We start from the raw sequence: 15,189 nt of genomic DNA on the forward strand, positions 1-15,189 counted from the left end.
AAAGTTTGCAAAGTGAGTTATAATTTTGTAGAGAGAGAAAGACCAGCGTGTGTTGTTTATTGGTGACCATCTAACATTTTCATTTCATTTCTCCTTATTCTACTCCTCTGGAAAGTTGAAGAAATGAAATAGTACCTCTGGTGAGTGATATAATTTTACTGTAGCCGAGTTTCCTTCTGCAGAAATAGAGATTAGTTTTAGCTGTGCCTACACTAGAAGTAAATGAGACTTATGTGCAAAATCCACACAGAAGGCTGATTTAATATTTGGATGACATAATACCTGTATGGGGAATTATTGTTAGTATGGAGACCAATGCAATGAGCCAAAAAATAGTTGGAGTACTTATATAGGTAAATGTAAATGGCACTTAACATCTTTTGTGTCATTAATTTTTATAATACCTGCCATATGTTCATAGTTTTTAAGCCCGGAAATCCTGCTGTTTGTCATAATCACGAACCAGGCAGTAGAAGACACAATGACAACTGGAGCTTTTAGAGAATTTAAAACTGGCTTTTACTCTTCACTCTTATCCATGAAAATATCCACGACCTTATTTAAAAGCACTGCTCTTGGCTAAAGACCTGAGATGAAAGCTTCAATTAAAGGATACTGGTCCTTTAATATTTGTTCTGTTTTGTCAATAGCTATCTCAAATCATGCTTTTCACTTTGCCAATTCTTTATTTTAATCTCCTTTTTTCTTTATATGGCATTTTTTATATTTATGCTGCTTTGCCAGCAATAGCAAGGGCCAAAAGATTTAGGTTTTCAGATCACCAGTCCGTACGTCATATGTCCTTACATCTTTCTGTTCTTACATCCGTATATCCAATAAGTCCTTTCATGTAAATATAAAGACTGCTTTTAGGGATCAGAGGTAAACTGATTTGATTTTGGAGCTCAAAAGTCCAATATCAAGGTCAATGAACTCATGAAAGCTTTGAGGGATTTTCTTCAAACTTTGCACAATGTCCACTCTGACTCAAGGATGAACTGATTACATCATAGAGGTATAATGTCATAAACCACCCCAGCTTATTTCAGTAGTTTCACCGTAGATCTTGTGGAGTCACATAACCGGTAGGCAGTAGTTCTAGTTTTTCTGTTTCCTCTTTTACATAATTTCTCTTTTTAAAGGAGTGCACCTACAGACTATGTCAAATTCTTCTAGTTCTTTATTTACTTGTGCAAATGAAAGAAGATGAACAAAGAATAAAATCAGAAGAGAATTTTATTGCTAAGAACATTTATACATATGAGGGGTATGACTTTAGGTTTTTGTGAAAAACAAACAACAGATGAAAAAAATAGTAAGAGGTTGTGCTTCACAATTAATGTAAATGAAATTGTGATGAGCATAACTGCTTGTACATAATTGCTCACAAGGCTGCCATCATTTTTTCTTTGAGGATTTGAAAGGTTTACAAACTTTTTTTTTTAAAGATTTATTTTTGGGCCTTTTCATGCCTTTATTTGATAGAGGAAGGACGGTGGATAGACTTGGAAACAGGAACGAGAGTGGGGAGAGACATGGGGTAGAGGGCCACAGGCCAGATTTGAGCCCAGGCCGCCCGCATACATGGGTAGCACCTTTAACCACTCAACCATCTGCGCTCCCAAAGGTTTACAAACTTTCTGCAGAAAGGCCTTTTAAGTTTACAACAGTACCTTTAGAAAAAGGAATATGGAAAAAAATATGCATTTTTAAAAAACTATTAAGTCATATATTTATGTGATGTTGATGTTTTACCCTTTGTTTTTTTTGCCAAAAAAAACCCTCTTTAATGTCAAAGTTAAAAACAGATTTCTACACAGTAATGTCGACTAAATAAAATTTGTAATATAAATATAATGTGATCAATATATATAATATATATATTTGCATAAATATTCACCCCCTTCAAGTCAGTGTTTACTGTAGTAGACTCATTTTTGGCTGCAATCACAGCATTGAGTCTGTGTGGATAGGTCTCAATCAGGCTTGCACATCAGGACACTGTAATTTTACTCCATTCTTCTTTTCAAAACTGCTCAAGCTCTGTCAGGCTGCATGGGGATTGGGCTTGAACAACCCTTTCAAGTTCATCCACAAATTCTCTTTTGGATTGAGGTCTTAGCTTTGACTCTGTCATTCCAGAATGTTGACCTTGTTGTCTTCAAACAATTTCTGTAGCTTTTACTTTATGCTTTGGGTCATTGTCTTGCTGGAAAATAAATCCCCTATAGCCATAGTTCTCTTGCAGACTGAATAAAATGGTCCTCAAGAATATTCCAATATTTTGCCATAGTGATCTTACCCTCTACTTTTACAAGCCTTTCAGTGCTGGTTGCCGAGTAACATCCCCACAGCATGATGCTGCCACCACCGTGCTTCACAGTGGGGATGGTGCAGTGTTTGAGGGTCCATCAAACATTGTGTCTTGTCTAAGGGCCAGATCAGAGCAGAGAGCTTTCTTCAACTTGACCATGGAATCTCCCACATGCCTTTTGGTGAACTCTAGTTGAGACTTTATAAGTTTTTTCAACAGTATCTTTCACTTTGCCACTCTCCCATAAAGCTTTGACTGGTGAAGAACCAACAGCAGTTGTTGTGTGCAGAGTCTCTCCAATGTCAGCTGCTGAAGCTTGTAACTCCTTCAGAGTAGTCACAGATGTCTTGATGGCCTCTCTCACAAGTCTCCTTTTTGCATGGTCACTGAGCCTGTGAGGACAGCCTGATCTAGGCAGGTTTACACATGCACCATATTCCTTTCATTTCTTGATGATGTTCAGTGCTTGGATTTTTTTTTTTTTTCTTTACATCCACAGACTTTTACTTTTCAATAAACTTTTCTCTGAGTTGCATGGAGTGTTCTTTTGTCTTCATGGTGTAATGTAGCCAGGAATATTGATTAACCATTGTCTTTATACTACAATCACTTGAGACACATTCACTTCATTCAGGTGATCATCAATTCCCTAATTGTGAGACTACTAAGACCAATTGTCTGGATCTCTGTTGGATTAGGTCAGTCATTTTTAAGGGATTGAATATTTATGCAGTAACTTATTTTACCTTACATATTTCTATTTATTTTAAATTATTTCGTAGAGATCTGTTTTCATTTTGACATTAAAGAGGTTTGGTATTTCTTTTGTCCAAAAAGCCTAATTATATTGACCATGATTTATTTTATAAAATCAGTAAAAGGATAAAACATCCAAGAGGTTGAATACTTTCTATAGGCACTGTATGAATATTATGTTTCTTTCATCAAAGTTTGATCCCTTAAATCCTACTAGGCTCAATATTACGTAATAAACCTTTAAGTACTGAAAAGGGTCAAAGCTGGAAAAATTAACAGCTAGTGAATACAATCGGTAGTTGCAGCAGCTGTACAACAGATGCAGAGATGCTGGAGGCAGCGAGTCAGTCTGTTTTCATGTGAGTAATAGCTCATAGCAGGAGTGAGTAGCCAAGAGTCCCCTGATATTCCAGAAATATTCCGTATGCCAGTAGTGTGATGGAGATTGCCAGTTTGGGCTCTTGAGAGTCAGCTGTCCTCCTAACAGCAGCTGTGTATGTTTGTTTTAGTTTTGCAGGTGTCTAAGTATACACACATGGGCTCTGGCTTTGTACCTTCCCCAGTAAAAGCAATGGGTTTTCTTGTCTGTACATGAATGTGACATTATGCTTATTTCCTTGATCCAGGAAGGGCAGAAAAACAAGAAGTCAGCAGCACCCAAGAGGAAGGGTTCCAGGGAGAACCATCTAGATGAGGAGCCCCCTTCAGCCCCAGCACAGGAGCAGACGACGGAGGAGGGCCATAGAGAGGAGGAGGAGCGACTTCTGAGGACTGAACCAAAGAGACCCCAGCACACCCATCACCACCACCATCACCACCACCACCACAACCGCCGAATGGAGCACCACGGCCACAGCCAGAGCAACCAAACATCTGGAGGAGCGGAGGTACAGACTAGCAGGGAGTACAGCCAGAAAATTCACCGCAGGCACATACAGGAGGAACAGGAGGAGGAGGAGGTGGTGGAGGATGTGGTGGAGGAGGACGAGGAGGAGACTCGCTATAACCACCGGGGCCATAACCACCAGCATCACAACAGCAACCACCACCATCACCACCACCACCACCATCACCAACATCAACACCGCGGCAGCAGCCAGCCGCAAGTCGGGGAGGACTACGAGCAGGAGCACAACGAACGCAACCGGCAGCACAGACATCACCAGCACGTTTCAACACGGACTCAACACACGGATCACTACCCCGCACACAATCATCACAGCTACCACCACTATCACGGCAGAGACCGGGACAGAGACAGAGAGAGAGACAGAGACCGGGACAGAGAGAGAGACAGAGATAGAGACAGAGAAAGACACAAGGACAGAGAAAGAGAGAGGGATCATGGTAGAGAACGAGACAGAGATGTACGACAATGGCACAGGGATTCCTACATACACTAGTGACTGATGTTCTTTCCCTGTGTTGGTGCATGTTTTTTATGCTGCTCAAGTTGTTATGCACTAATGCACGGGGCAGAGTGTCTCATATTTTCATTTTACCTTTTTACCTCATTGCTGTTTTATTTTCCATTATTATTTCTCTCTTGTTTTAGTGTTTCACCTACAGGCTCATTTATGCTCTCTGTCTGAAATGGATACAGACGAAGCCTTCTGTTCCATGCATCCTCTGGGTTTATTTTGTCTATAGTTTAGCAACTTTTCTGGAGGTTTTGGATTTGGACCAAATGTCACCATAACAGCTGAAATTGCAGGGCACAGTGCTGAGTAGTATAGCCTAGCCAGACCAGCAAAACAATGAAAAAGAATAGTTTGGAAAATGGCGATAACTTTTTACGGAAAGATTTGGAGTTGGCTAGCTTGCATTGTAAGCAAACAGTCCCATGTGAGACCATGCCCTCCAATGGATGAATTCTTTGATGTCCTCTCCAACATTACAGATGTATGTGAGTATATGGGCAGTGACCCTGAAACATGTGGATCTACTTTCATATGCAAATAGAGCATAAATGAGCCTTTACAAAAAAATGGCTCCTACTTTTTTTTTCTGTTAAGGCTATACGATTTAGTTTCCAAGGGATTTTAAACTGCAGAGAATCATCATTATTGCAATGGTGTGACTCCCCCAAGTCATACTGCACCCCCCTTAAGTGGGATTGAGATACGTGAAAATTGACTAACATGCATCATTTCCATACAAACGAAAAAGTCTCCCTTTGTCATTGTTAAAAATATACAGAAAGGGAGTTATTTACAGTTAATGGCCAAATTTTGGCAGGTTTCTGCCAATTTACAAGTTTTATGTTGAAACATTTTTTTTTCTCATTCTGTTCTGGGCTAAACTTTTTTTGATATTGCACTATATTACATTTACTTCCGTCTGGAACTTTTGTTTGAAATTGAATCAAAATAATTACCCTTAAAAATGATTATAATATAGGAATGTAACAATATCAACATGCCATGGTATGATAATACCTTGTTAACAAATCCACAGTACAATATTTATTTATATAAAAAATAAAAGAAATGAAAAGTATTTTTGAGATGTATATCTCTGAAGAAGAGGGTATTTTCCAATAAAGCAGGGTTATGATTTACATCTGTATTCTCAGCTGGTGGGTCAACACCCCAAAGTGGGTCATTGAGCCTTTTTGAGCGGGTTGCAGAAGTGTTCCTGGGAATAAAAAGTTTTGGCAAAAAGTTTATGTTTTACACTTGTTTTGTGGAAATTATAGTGAGGGTTGCTAATACTAGGTTCTATCTATTTATTTAATTTTATTTAACCAGGAAAACCTCATTGAGATCAAAAAATCTCATTTACAAGAGTGTCCTGGCCAAGAAAGACAGCAGCACAAAATTATCAATTAAAGACAAAACATGTAGAAGTGCAACATTTTTATGCTGCCAGTTTTGCCTAGTGTGACATGATTATGTCACAGAATACACATAACTTGGGTTTTATTTTTCTTTACTTTAGGACAAATTGGACAGAAACCTCAGAGTGAAGTGTGAAGCCATCAAAAAGAAATGCTGATGTTTTTCTCTGTTCCAGGTTCAAATTGCATCAATCCTAATTATATGAATTTGAGAGGCTAGACCAGCTAAAAACTGCTGATTGATGTTAAGTTAACTGACTGACTGACAGAAAAGTAATATTGGTTTAGCCTTAACTTGATTTTTTTTTTTTTAGCCAAGGTGGAAAACATCATCTTGTTTCAGCCTTTCTCATTTAAAGGCATATTTTCTTATTTCTACATTATTTTAATGAACATGGAAAATATTTAAGTCCTGGACTGTGAAACAGACACAATAAATCAGCTGAAGATCTCACTCTGGCTTTTAAAAATACTAGGATGAGCATGATTTGCCCCTATATTTGACAGCTTTTACTAAAATGCACATAACAATTTCCCAAAACAAATCACAATCAGGAAAATTTATTTGTTAACATCTTGTAATGAGACCAAATGGATTCTTTGCAACGTCTGCTGTTCTTGGCTTCTGTACAGCAAATACATGTTATAATTTCAATGTAAAGATGAGAAAAAGGGATGTCTTGTTAAGTTTAATGGTCAGAATAATTTATAAAACCACAGACTTTTGTTTCAGTGTCACATCCAACTCTGCCCCCATGGGTGTATCTTGAAAAGGCAACAATTTATTTTAAACATGGAAAGTCAAACTATTTTTCTACATGACTCTTAAAAGTTCTTCTTAAAAGAGGCCCTACCATGCCTCCTACTTTTTTAAGAAAGGGTGTTGAAGTATATTCACTGACTTGCATTTGCCCTGTCTGGAAGCATGATTTTTTTTCGGTGACACTGACCTGTGCTATACGCTGGATACTCTATGCATCTCCTTGTGATAAAATATCTTGCTTGAATTCAATCTCTATGCATTTGTACATACTTCATAACTGCCTTGTTAGGTTATTGTAAGGAGAACCAGAAAGCCTGTTGCACTGTTTGGTAGATCTTCTGTGTATGATTGATTTGAGTTGACAACACTGAAATGACTCAGTTTCTTTTAAACTTATATGTTTTGGTTACATATGTGTTTTGTACATTATTCAGGAATTGATTTTGACAAATATGCATTCTTTTGTTGAAAATTATTAAAATGTAAAACTTAAAATGCTTTTGGTTTGTCTATATTTAAAGGTGCCAACACTTTCATGTTCTATAATATTCATACCACATATTTTGCTCTTGTACCACTGGTTTCTAGCCTCTTTTCTTCTGAGGCCCCCTACTTTTATCTAAGAAAAGCTGAGCTCACTTGGAAAAACCATACACTGCTGTCAAAAATCATTTGATTTTAGTTATTCAGCTAAGTAAGAACCATAACTACTGCAGTCATTCACAGCTTCATCAAAGGTTTTGGTCTGAGGCCTGAAAAGTAGCAGTATGAGCCATGTCTTCTCCATCCCTGGATTGATGAAAGAAAAAATAACAGAAGTAATGAATTAGTATCTTGTATTTTTCTAATCATGTTCCATTATATACTGTAGTGGTGGGAAACAACAGTAGCGAATGATAACAATTTTAAAGGGTTTCTGAAAGCAGGGACTGATTTGAAAATAAAACAAAAACCTTGCTGAGCCAAAAATTAGATGCATCATGAGAACCATTGTTGCTTTGCTTCTTCTCAATTTTTCAAACCTTTGCAATATTAGCTGGACGTGAAACCAAGCTATACTCACCAACTGGCTGACTGGCACTGATAGTGGGCATGACCATGCGTTATGAAGTGCCTTTTACGTTGCTTTGTTGCTCTGATTAAACTTTTAGTGCTATGCACTGACTGTATAAATCTTGCTCTAAAAGTAAACTAACTTTTACAGCCTTCATCCATTACAACTTCATCCTCTGTGGCCTCTGTGGAACTCAGCTTCATACAAATGAAGCCATGTTTCTCCTCACACACACAGTCAGCCCAGTTCCCAATCTGCAACAAAATATAAATCAGTATTTATTTATTTGACAACTGTGTGTGCTGGTAGAGGCAGCATTCAATGTAATGTCAAACTGTTATGCCAAACATGGTATTAGAAACATTAATCTATGGTATGAAGTCACACGGTATTCTTTCATGTTACCTGATGAGTGAATAGCACTATTTGTCTTATCGTAATCATTGTGTTGTATGCTATCAACTAATTTTTAAGTTAATTTGTGAAGATACATTTTGAGACTTCTTACCTCCCCTCTGATGACGACACAGTATTTGATATCAGTTGAAAAAGCAGGTTTCCAAACTCCCAGATGTTCATGAAAGGAACAGAAATAAAAAGATTTACTGACATATTAAATGGAGCTCATCAGTTTCCAGGTATGTATGGACTTTAATAGTTCTTTATACCGCACCTTCTGTGGGTAGCGCCTCGCTCGCTTTGCTGGAGCAGATGTACCCAAGATTTTTGCTGCAAGTGGAGCTCTGCCAGGAGTACCGTACAACAGGGTCAACATATGCACAGCTGTATCCAAGATTAGGAAGGGGATTCCCTTGAACAAGACTGAAATTAAAATTGCCATGTTATTTCCTGAACATCCTATTAAATAACCCTCCTGAGTAACTTCTAAAATTTAATTGAAAAACAGAAAATATGAGAGTAGTAAAAATCTTTATGTGGAAAGAAAAAGAAAAACTTGATCAGACAAGAACATTTCAACTCCAGTCTTCTTTGTTGCTTTTACACTTTGTTTCTAGGGTTGGGAACAAGTCAATGCTCACTTTGAGTTTATACAGTAATTTCAGTCAGTTAGAAAATCAAGGCACTGGCCTACACCATCCCCGCTTTCTACTGCATCTGCTTTTGTAAATTTCTCTCAAATTTGTTTTTAAAGAGATTCAAGTTAATTTTAATGTCAGGATTTTAAAAACTTTTTTTTTTTTTTTGCTTGGATTTCAGGTACTGAATGTGGGAATAGGAAAGAAAAACCCTACCTGAGTCCCATTTCTTATAGCAGTAAGGTTTTCTATTAGACCACCTACAACCATGTTCTGGATCCAGGATGAGCCCAGTCCAAAGCTTATTTCCCTCTGTCCCAAGAAGTGGTATTTGATGTAAATGGGGAAGAAATATATAATAACCATAAAATATACAACATCGTACTTTCTCAGATAAACTAACCTTTATAGATATAATACCTGTGATATAGGCCAGCTCATGGGGATCAGTTATACTTATGTACTCCACAATGAACAAAATAAAAACAACTCTAAAGCAATTTTGCTCACTACAGAGTAATACAGACCTTAGTTTATTCATTATAGAGCTGTTTTTTTTCTCAATACAGTGTTTTATTTAGTCCTTTCAGAACTGTTTTTCGTTCCTTATAAAAATGTCTCTACTTATTACAGAACAATTTCAACTCCATATAGAATTGGGTAAAGGTTGTGTAGAGCTGTATCTTACTCTAAATAGACTGATATTCCTCTTTATATACAGCTACATTTTCCTCTTAATAGATAATTCTGCCTTTCTATCTATAAAAGGTACTAAAGAGGTGTTTTTGTATATTAGACAGTGTTCTAATATTACAGAAACAATTGTGATGAACATATGACAAGAACTCAGGAGCAGAGCACGAGACAACGTGGTAAAGTAAAAGAAGTTTATTTGACAACAATAGTGCCAATGATGGTGAGTGTACTGGCTGGTGCTTGGAAATAGCACTGGCAGAAAGATGGAGACACTGCAAAAAAAGAAGACAAATGGAGTTAGACAAGGAAAAATGAAAACTCACTGAAAAATCACTAGATCATCACAGGTTGAAGAGGAGTTACCTGACTAGAAGCTGTAGTACAAAGGTGACCAAAGGTTCATCACCTGGTGAGATCTTGATTGCCAAGGATTATCAGCTGGGACAGTTAATGAGCTATAGCTGGGACCGTCCATGACTGATGGCAGCGGAGTTGAAACTTAGGTGGGTGTTGTTAAAAGTTTTACTCCGGCAGAATTTACTCCAACTCTCGTGGTGGCTGGTAATAAATATACTCAATAAAGAGTAAATTTTACTATTTTAGTAAAATACTTTTGCACCGAACAGCAGTTCAGAGTACCCACCCCTTTTGGAGTCGCTGGAGGGGGTGCTGGAGAGCGATCCCTCTGGGGACTCCTTCGTTCTGCTGGGGGACTTCAATGCTCACGTGGGCAATGACAGTGAGACTTGGAAGGGGGTGATTGGGAGGAACGGCCCCCCTGAACTGAACCTGAGCGGTGTTCTGTTGCTGGGCTTTTGTGCTCGTCATGGAATGTCTATAACGAACACCATGTTCAGGCATAAGGGTGTCCACATGTGCACTTGGCACCAGGAGACCCTAGGTTGCAGTTTGATGATCGATTTTGTAGTCGTATCATCGGACCTACGGCCACATGTCCTGGACACTCGGGTAAAGAGAGGGGCGGAGCTGTCAACTGATCACCACCTGGTGGTGAGTTGGCTCCGCTGGTGGGGGAGGATGCCGGTCAGACCTGGCAGGCCCAAACGTATTGTGAGAGTCTGCTGGGTACGTCTGGCGGAGTCCCCTGTCAGAAGGCGCTTCAACTCTCACCTCCGACAGAGTTTCAATCATGTTTCGGGGGAGGCAGGGGACATTGAGTCCGAGAGGGCCGTGTTCCGTACCTCTATTGTCGAGGCGGCTGATAGGAGCTGCAACCGTAAGGTGGTCGGTGCCTGTTGTGGTAGTAACCCCCGAGCCCGCTGGTGGACACCGGCGGTGAGGGATGCTGTCAAGCTGAAGAAGGAGTCTTATTGGGCCTTTTTGGCCTGCGGGACTCCAGAGGCAGCTGACAGGTATTGGCAGGCCAAGCGGTTTGCGGCTTCAGAGTTTGCCAAGGCAAAAACCCATACGTGAGAGGAGTTCGGGGAGGCCATGGAGAACGACTTCCATACGGCTTCAAGAAGATTCTGGACCACCATCCGGCATCTCAGGAGGGGGAAGCAGTACGCTGTCAACACCTTGTACAGTGGAGATGGCACACTGTTGACCTCAACTCGGGATGTTGTGGGTCGGTGGAAGGAATACTTCAAGGACCTCCTCAATCCCATCAACACGCCTTCCGATGGGGAAGCAGAGCCTGGGGACTTGGGTGTGGGCTCTTCTATCTCTGGGACTGAGGTCACCGAGGTGGTCAAAAAGCTCCTTGGTGACAGGGCCCCGGGGGTGGATGAGATCCGCCCTGAGTTCCTCAAGGCTCTGGATGTTGTAGGGCTGTCTTGGTTGACATGCCTTTGCAACATCGCGTGGACATCAGGGACAGTGCCCCTGGACTGGCAGACTGGGGTGGTGGTCCCCCTCTTTAAGAAGGGGGACTGGAGGGTGTGTTCCAATTATAGGGGATCACACTTCTCAGCCTCCCCGGTAAGGTCTATTCAGGGGTCCTGGAGAGGAGGGTCCATCAGATAGTCGATCCTTGGATCCAGGAGGAGCAATGTGGTTTTCGTCCTGGTCGTGGAACAGTGGACCAGCTCTACACTCTCGGCAGGGTCCTAGAGGGTGCATGGGAGTTTGCCCAACCAGTCTACATGTATTTTGTGGACCTGGAGAAGGCATTCGACCGTATCCTGCGGGGAATCCTGTGGAGGGGGTTATGGGAATTTGGGGTACCGGACCCCCTGATAAGGGCAGTTCAGTCCCTGTATGACCAGTGTCAGAGCTTGGTCCTTATTGCCGGAAGAAAGTCGGACTCGTTTCCGGTGGGGGTTGGACTCCACCAGGGCTGCCCTTTATCACTGGTTCTGTTCATAACTTTCATGGATAGAATTTCTAGGTGCAGCCAGGGCGTTGAGGGCATCCGGTTTGGTGGCCTCAGGATTGGGTCTCTGCTTTTTGCGGATGATTTGGTTCTGTTGGCTTCAACAGGCCGTGACCTCCAGTTCTCACTTGAACGGTTTGCAACCAAGTGTAAAGCGGCTGGGATGAGAATCAGCACCTCCAAATCTGAGGCCATGGTCCTCAGTCGGAAAAGGGTGGAATGCCCTCTCAGGGTTGGGAATGAGACCCTGCCCCAAGTGGAGGAGTTCAAGTATCTCGGGGTCTTGTTCACGAGTGAGGGAAGAATGGAGCAAGAGATCGACAGGCAAATCAGCGCGACGTCTGCAGTGATGCAGTTTCTGCACCGGTCCGTCGTGGTGAAGAAAGAGCTGAGTCGAAAGGCGAAGCTCTCGATTTACCGGTCGATCTACGCTCCCACCCTCACCTATGGTCATGAGCTGTGGGTTGTGACCGAAAAAACGAGATCACGGATACAGGCAGCTGAAATGAGTTTCCTCCACAGGGTGTATGGGCTCTCCCTTAGAGATAGGGTGAGAAGCTTGGCCATTCGGGAGAGATTTGGAGTAGAGCCGCTGCTCCTCCGTGTCGAGAGGAGCCAGATGAGGTGGCTCAGGCATCTGGTCCGGGTGCCTCCTGGACGCCTCCCGGGTGAGGTGTTCCAGGCAAGTCCCACTGGGAGGAGACCCCCGGGGAGACCTAGGGCATTCTGGAGAGACTATGTCGCTCAGCTGGCCTGGGAACGCCTTGGGATCCCCCGGGAACAGCTGGACGAAGTGGCCGGGGAGAGGGAAGTCTGGGTCTCCCTGCTTAGGCTGCTGCCCCCGTGACCCGATCTCAGATAAGCAGAAGAAGATGGATGGATAGATGGATGGATGGACTTTTTAACCCTGGAAAAATTACTCCCTAGATTTTCCTGTGTATGGTGCATTCTGAGTACCACTGGTGTTGGTACTGGAAGGGAAACATACAAGGCATCCCTGCTGCATTTCCACCAATGGAATAAAGCTCTTATGGGAGATAACAAATAAAGATCAGTTTCAGATTTTTTTATATTTACAATATCAAGAAAAGTCTATGATAAGTTTTGACCCTGGGTCATTAGTGTTGTAAATAGCAATTCAACCATTTCTGATAATTGATTGTTGGCCAAAGTAACATTTTATTCCATAAACTTTTTAACATATTGGAAAAATTTGCAATGTACAAAATATTGGAGCAACAACTTTTAACTGAATACTGAATACTGATGATGTGGTATACCTCAATATGTTCTTGTGCAAGCACCACTGGACATCCTTAAAATGGTGAGATTGTTTTTTGCCCCTGCTGTTCTGGAAAGAACAGCTGTGTTTTCTGCAGTGAGCTTAATGTAGAGTGCTTGGTCTTTTAGCGCCAGCATGGTTTCATTCACTCATTACCACTTTTAGAGCTAACTGTTTTCATCACAGTCATAGAGTTGTATGTCACTATTTCACTCCCAACACTTCTGCCCTGGGTGCCCGGGCACTTATTCCTTCGAGGAACCAGAAGTCTGTCACTGGTTGTCCACCGTACTTCATTGCCGATGTTATCTGTTTTAACCAAGCAAAACCCAGTGGCCTTGTTGGTTAGTTGAAATGTAGAATCTGCTCTGCAAAAAACAAACATTTAACTGATTATTGCAGAAGAACTCGATAACGTTTAAAACAACTTCTTTCACACATGCTGTCCAAGGACTTGGTCTGACTTGCTTCTTGTATTTTAAACATGTGGTGGAAATACTGTATACCGCAGACATTTTGAGAAGATTTATTTAAAAAATGAACGCCAAACCCAATCCCACACTTAACAAGTTGGTCAAGATTTTAAAACCATGTGGTGTAGCTGACCTTAGCTAGCTTTTTGGATAGTTTTGTGTTTTTGCTTGTTATAAAGTAATTTGCATTGTTCCAGGTGGTACACCACATGAAGAAAATAAACAAATTTAAAATATTTCCGTAGTATCTGATCAAATGAACTCACTATAAATTTTTGCAGTAATTTGGAAACAATTTAAATTAACTGTCTAATCCAACAACTATTAATTTGGGAAATACTGACTCACCATTACTAAGGACAAAAGTCACACTTTAAGATTAGATTGATTTGTTTCACACATCCATCTAGGAAACCTCCCATAGACTGTGTTTGGGAAAGGCCTGAGCCTTTAAAAAAAAACTTGGGGGGTGATTGGATGAACGTTCTGTCTGTCACATCTTTACGGGCCAATCAGAGCAACAAAACACGTGACGTTGTAGGTTATCAGTGCCCAAAGTTGAAGTTCATTTTTGTCTATTTTTTGCTGTGAAATTACACCAATATTGCCTTATAACTTTTCAGTGTTTATTTCAGTAATCACCAAATGTTACAATGATCATCACACATTAGTCCTAGTATTTCAGATTTTAGCACAGACATAAATCCAGTTCTTGAGGCCTTCCTTACACAAATTTGAAGTGGATATCTTCGAAGGACTTTTAATAGCAGCTTGCACTGTAAAGCTTGACATTTCCTGTCACCACTGGGAGGCGCTATGATCTATGAAAATCATAACCATATGACTGTGCAGACATTAACGCTCCATAAACACAAGCAGTTTGAGCCCAATTGGACAATGGTCTGCTGAGTTGTAAACAACTTCATGTTTCTGTTGAAAAATATGTAAATTTGAGGGCTCACCATGGCCACACCGTAAGACTAATAAGAGTTCTGAATAACTTTTGATCATTTATGTCTCCTCTGCCAGTATTACAAAACTAAGCTTGGTTGAATAAATGCTGTTGGAGAAGATAATCTTCAAAGGACCCCTTGCAATGGTCAAAAAAAAACCAAATTTAGCTCATTCTTTCAAAATGTTGGATCTCTTGTTGGAGATAAGGGAGGGACCCAAGAGGCTTTTTTGTAGATCTCCCCAAGTAGCATCAGCACAAATAAAAGGAGGGGGCTTTAACTTTGAAAACTGTTAGGGGGTGCTATCGAGGCAATTCCCAAAATTACTTGTGGTCCCATAAAAAATTTTAATTTTTCACTGGGCCTGATGCACATGCCAAAATTCAGGATTTTTTACACGTTTAGATACTTAAATCTCAGATTAAATGCAGAGTATAATAATAACAAACGAGAATCCTTCAGATTACAAATAGGTCCTCCCACCAAGGTTCGGTGCTTGGGCCCAAATAATAATAACTTTATTTGTATAGCACTTTAAAACAAGGGCTTACCCAGCCTACAAATTAAACACAAACACTATTCATCTGAACTCCTGGGGATGTTCAGTGCTTTGGAACTCTTTTTGTGTCCCGTCCCCTGACTTATACCTTTCAAATAACCTTTTCTCTTAGTTGACTGCACTCAGAC

The 15,189-nt window shown here is 40.7% G+C and overlaps 1 protein-coding gene across 1 annotated transcript in view; it reads left to right on the forward strand.

Annotated features, from left to right (window-relative positions):
• Positions 1–6,679, forward strand: part of cacnb2b (calcium channel, voltage-dependent, beta 2b) — a 68,926-nt gene extending 62,247 nt beyond the window's left edge. The window contains exon 14 of the mRNA XM_041803727.1: positions 3,697–6,679. Coding sequence (XP_041659661.1) covers positions 3,697–4,473 — 777 coding nt within the window. The 3' untranslated portion in view covers positions 4,474–6,679. The remainder of the gene's footprint in view (positions 1–3,696) is intronic.
• Positions 6,680–15,189: the final 8,510 nt, after the last annotated feature.

The sequence above is a fragment of the Cheilinus undulatus genome, linkage group 13, assembly GCF_018320785.1.
Source record: "Cheilinus undulatus linkage group 13, ASM1832078v1, whole genome shotgun sequence".
Taxonomy (NCBI): Eukaryota; Metazoa; Chordata; class Actinopteri; order Labriformes; family Labridae; genus Cheilinus; species Cheilinus undulatus.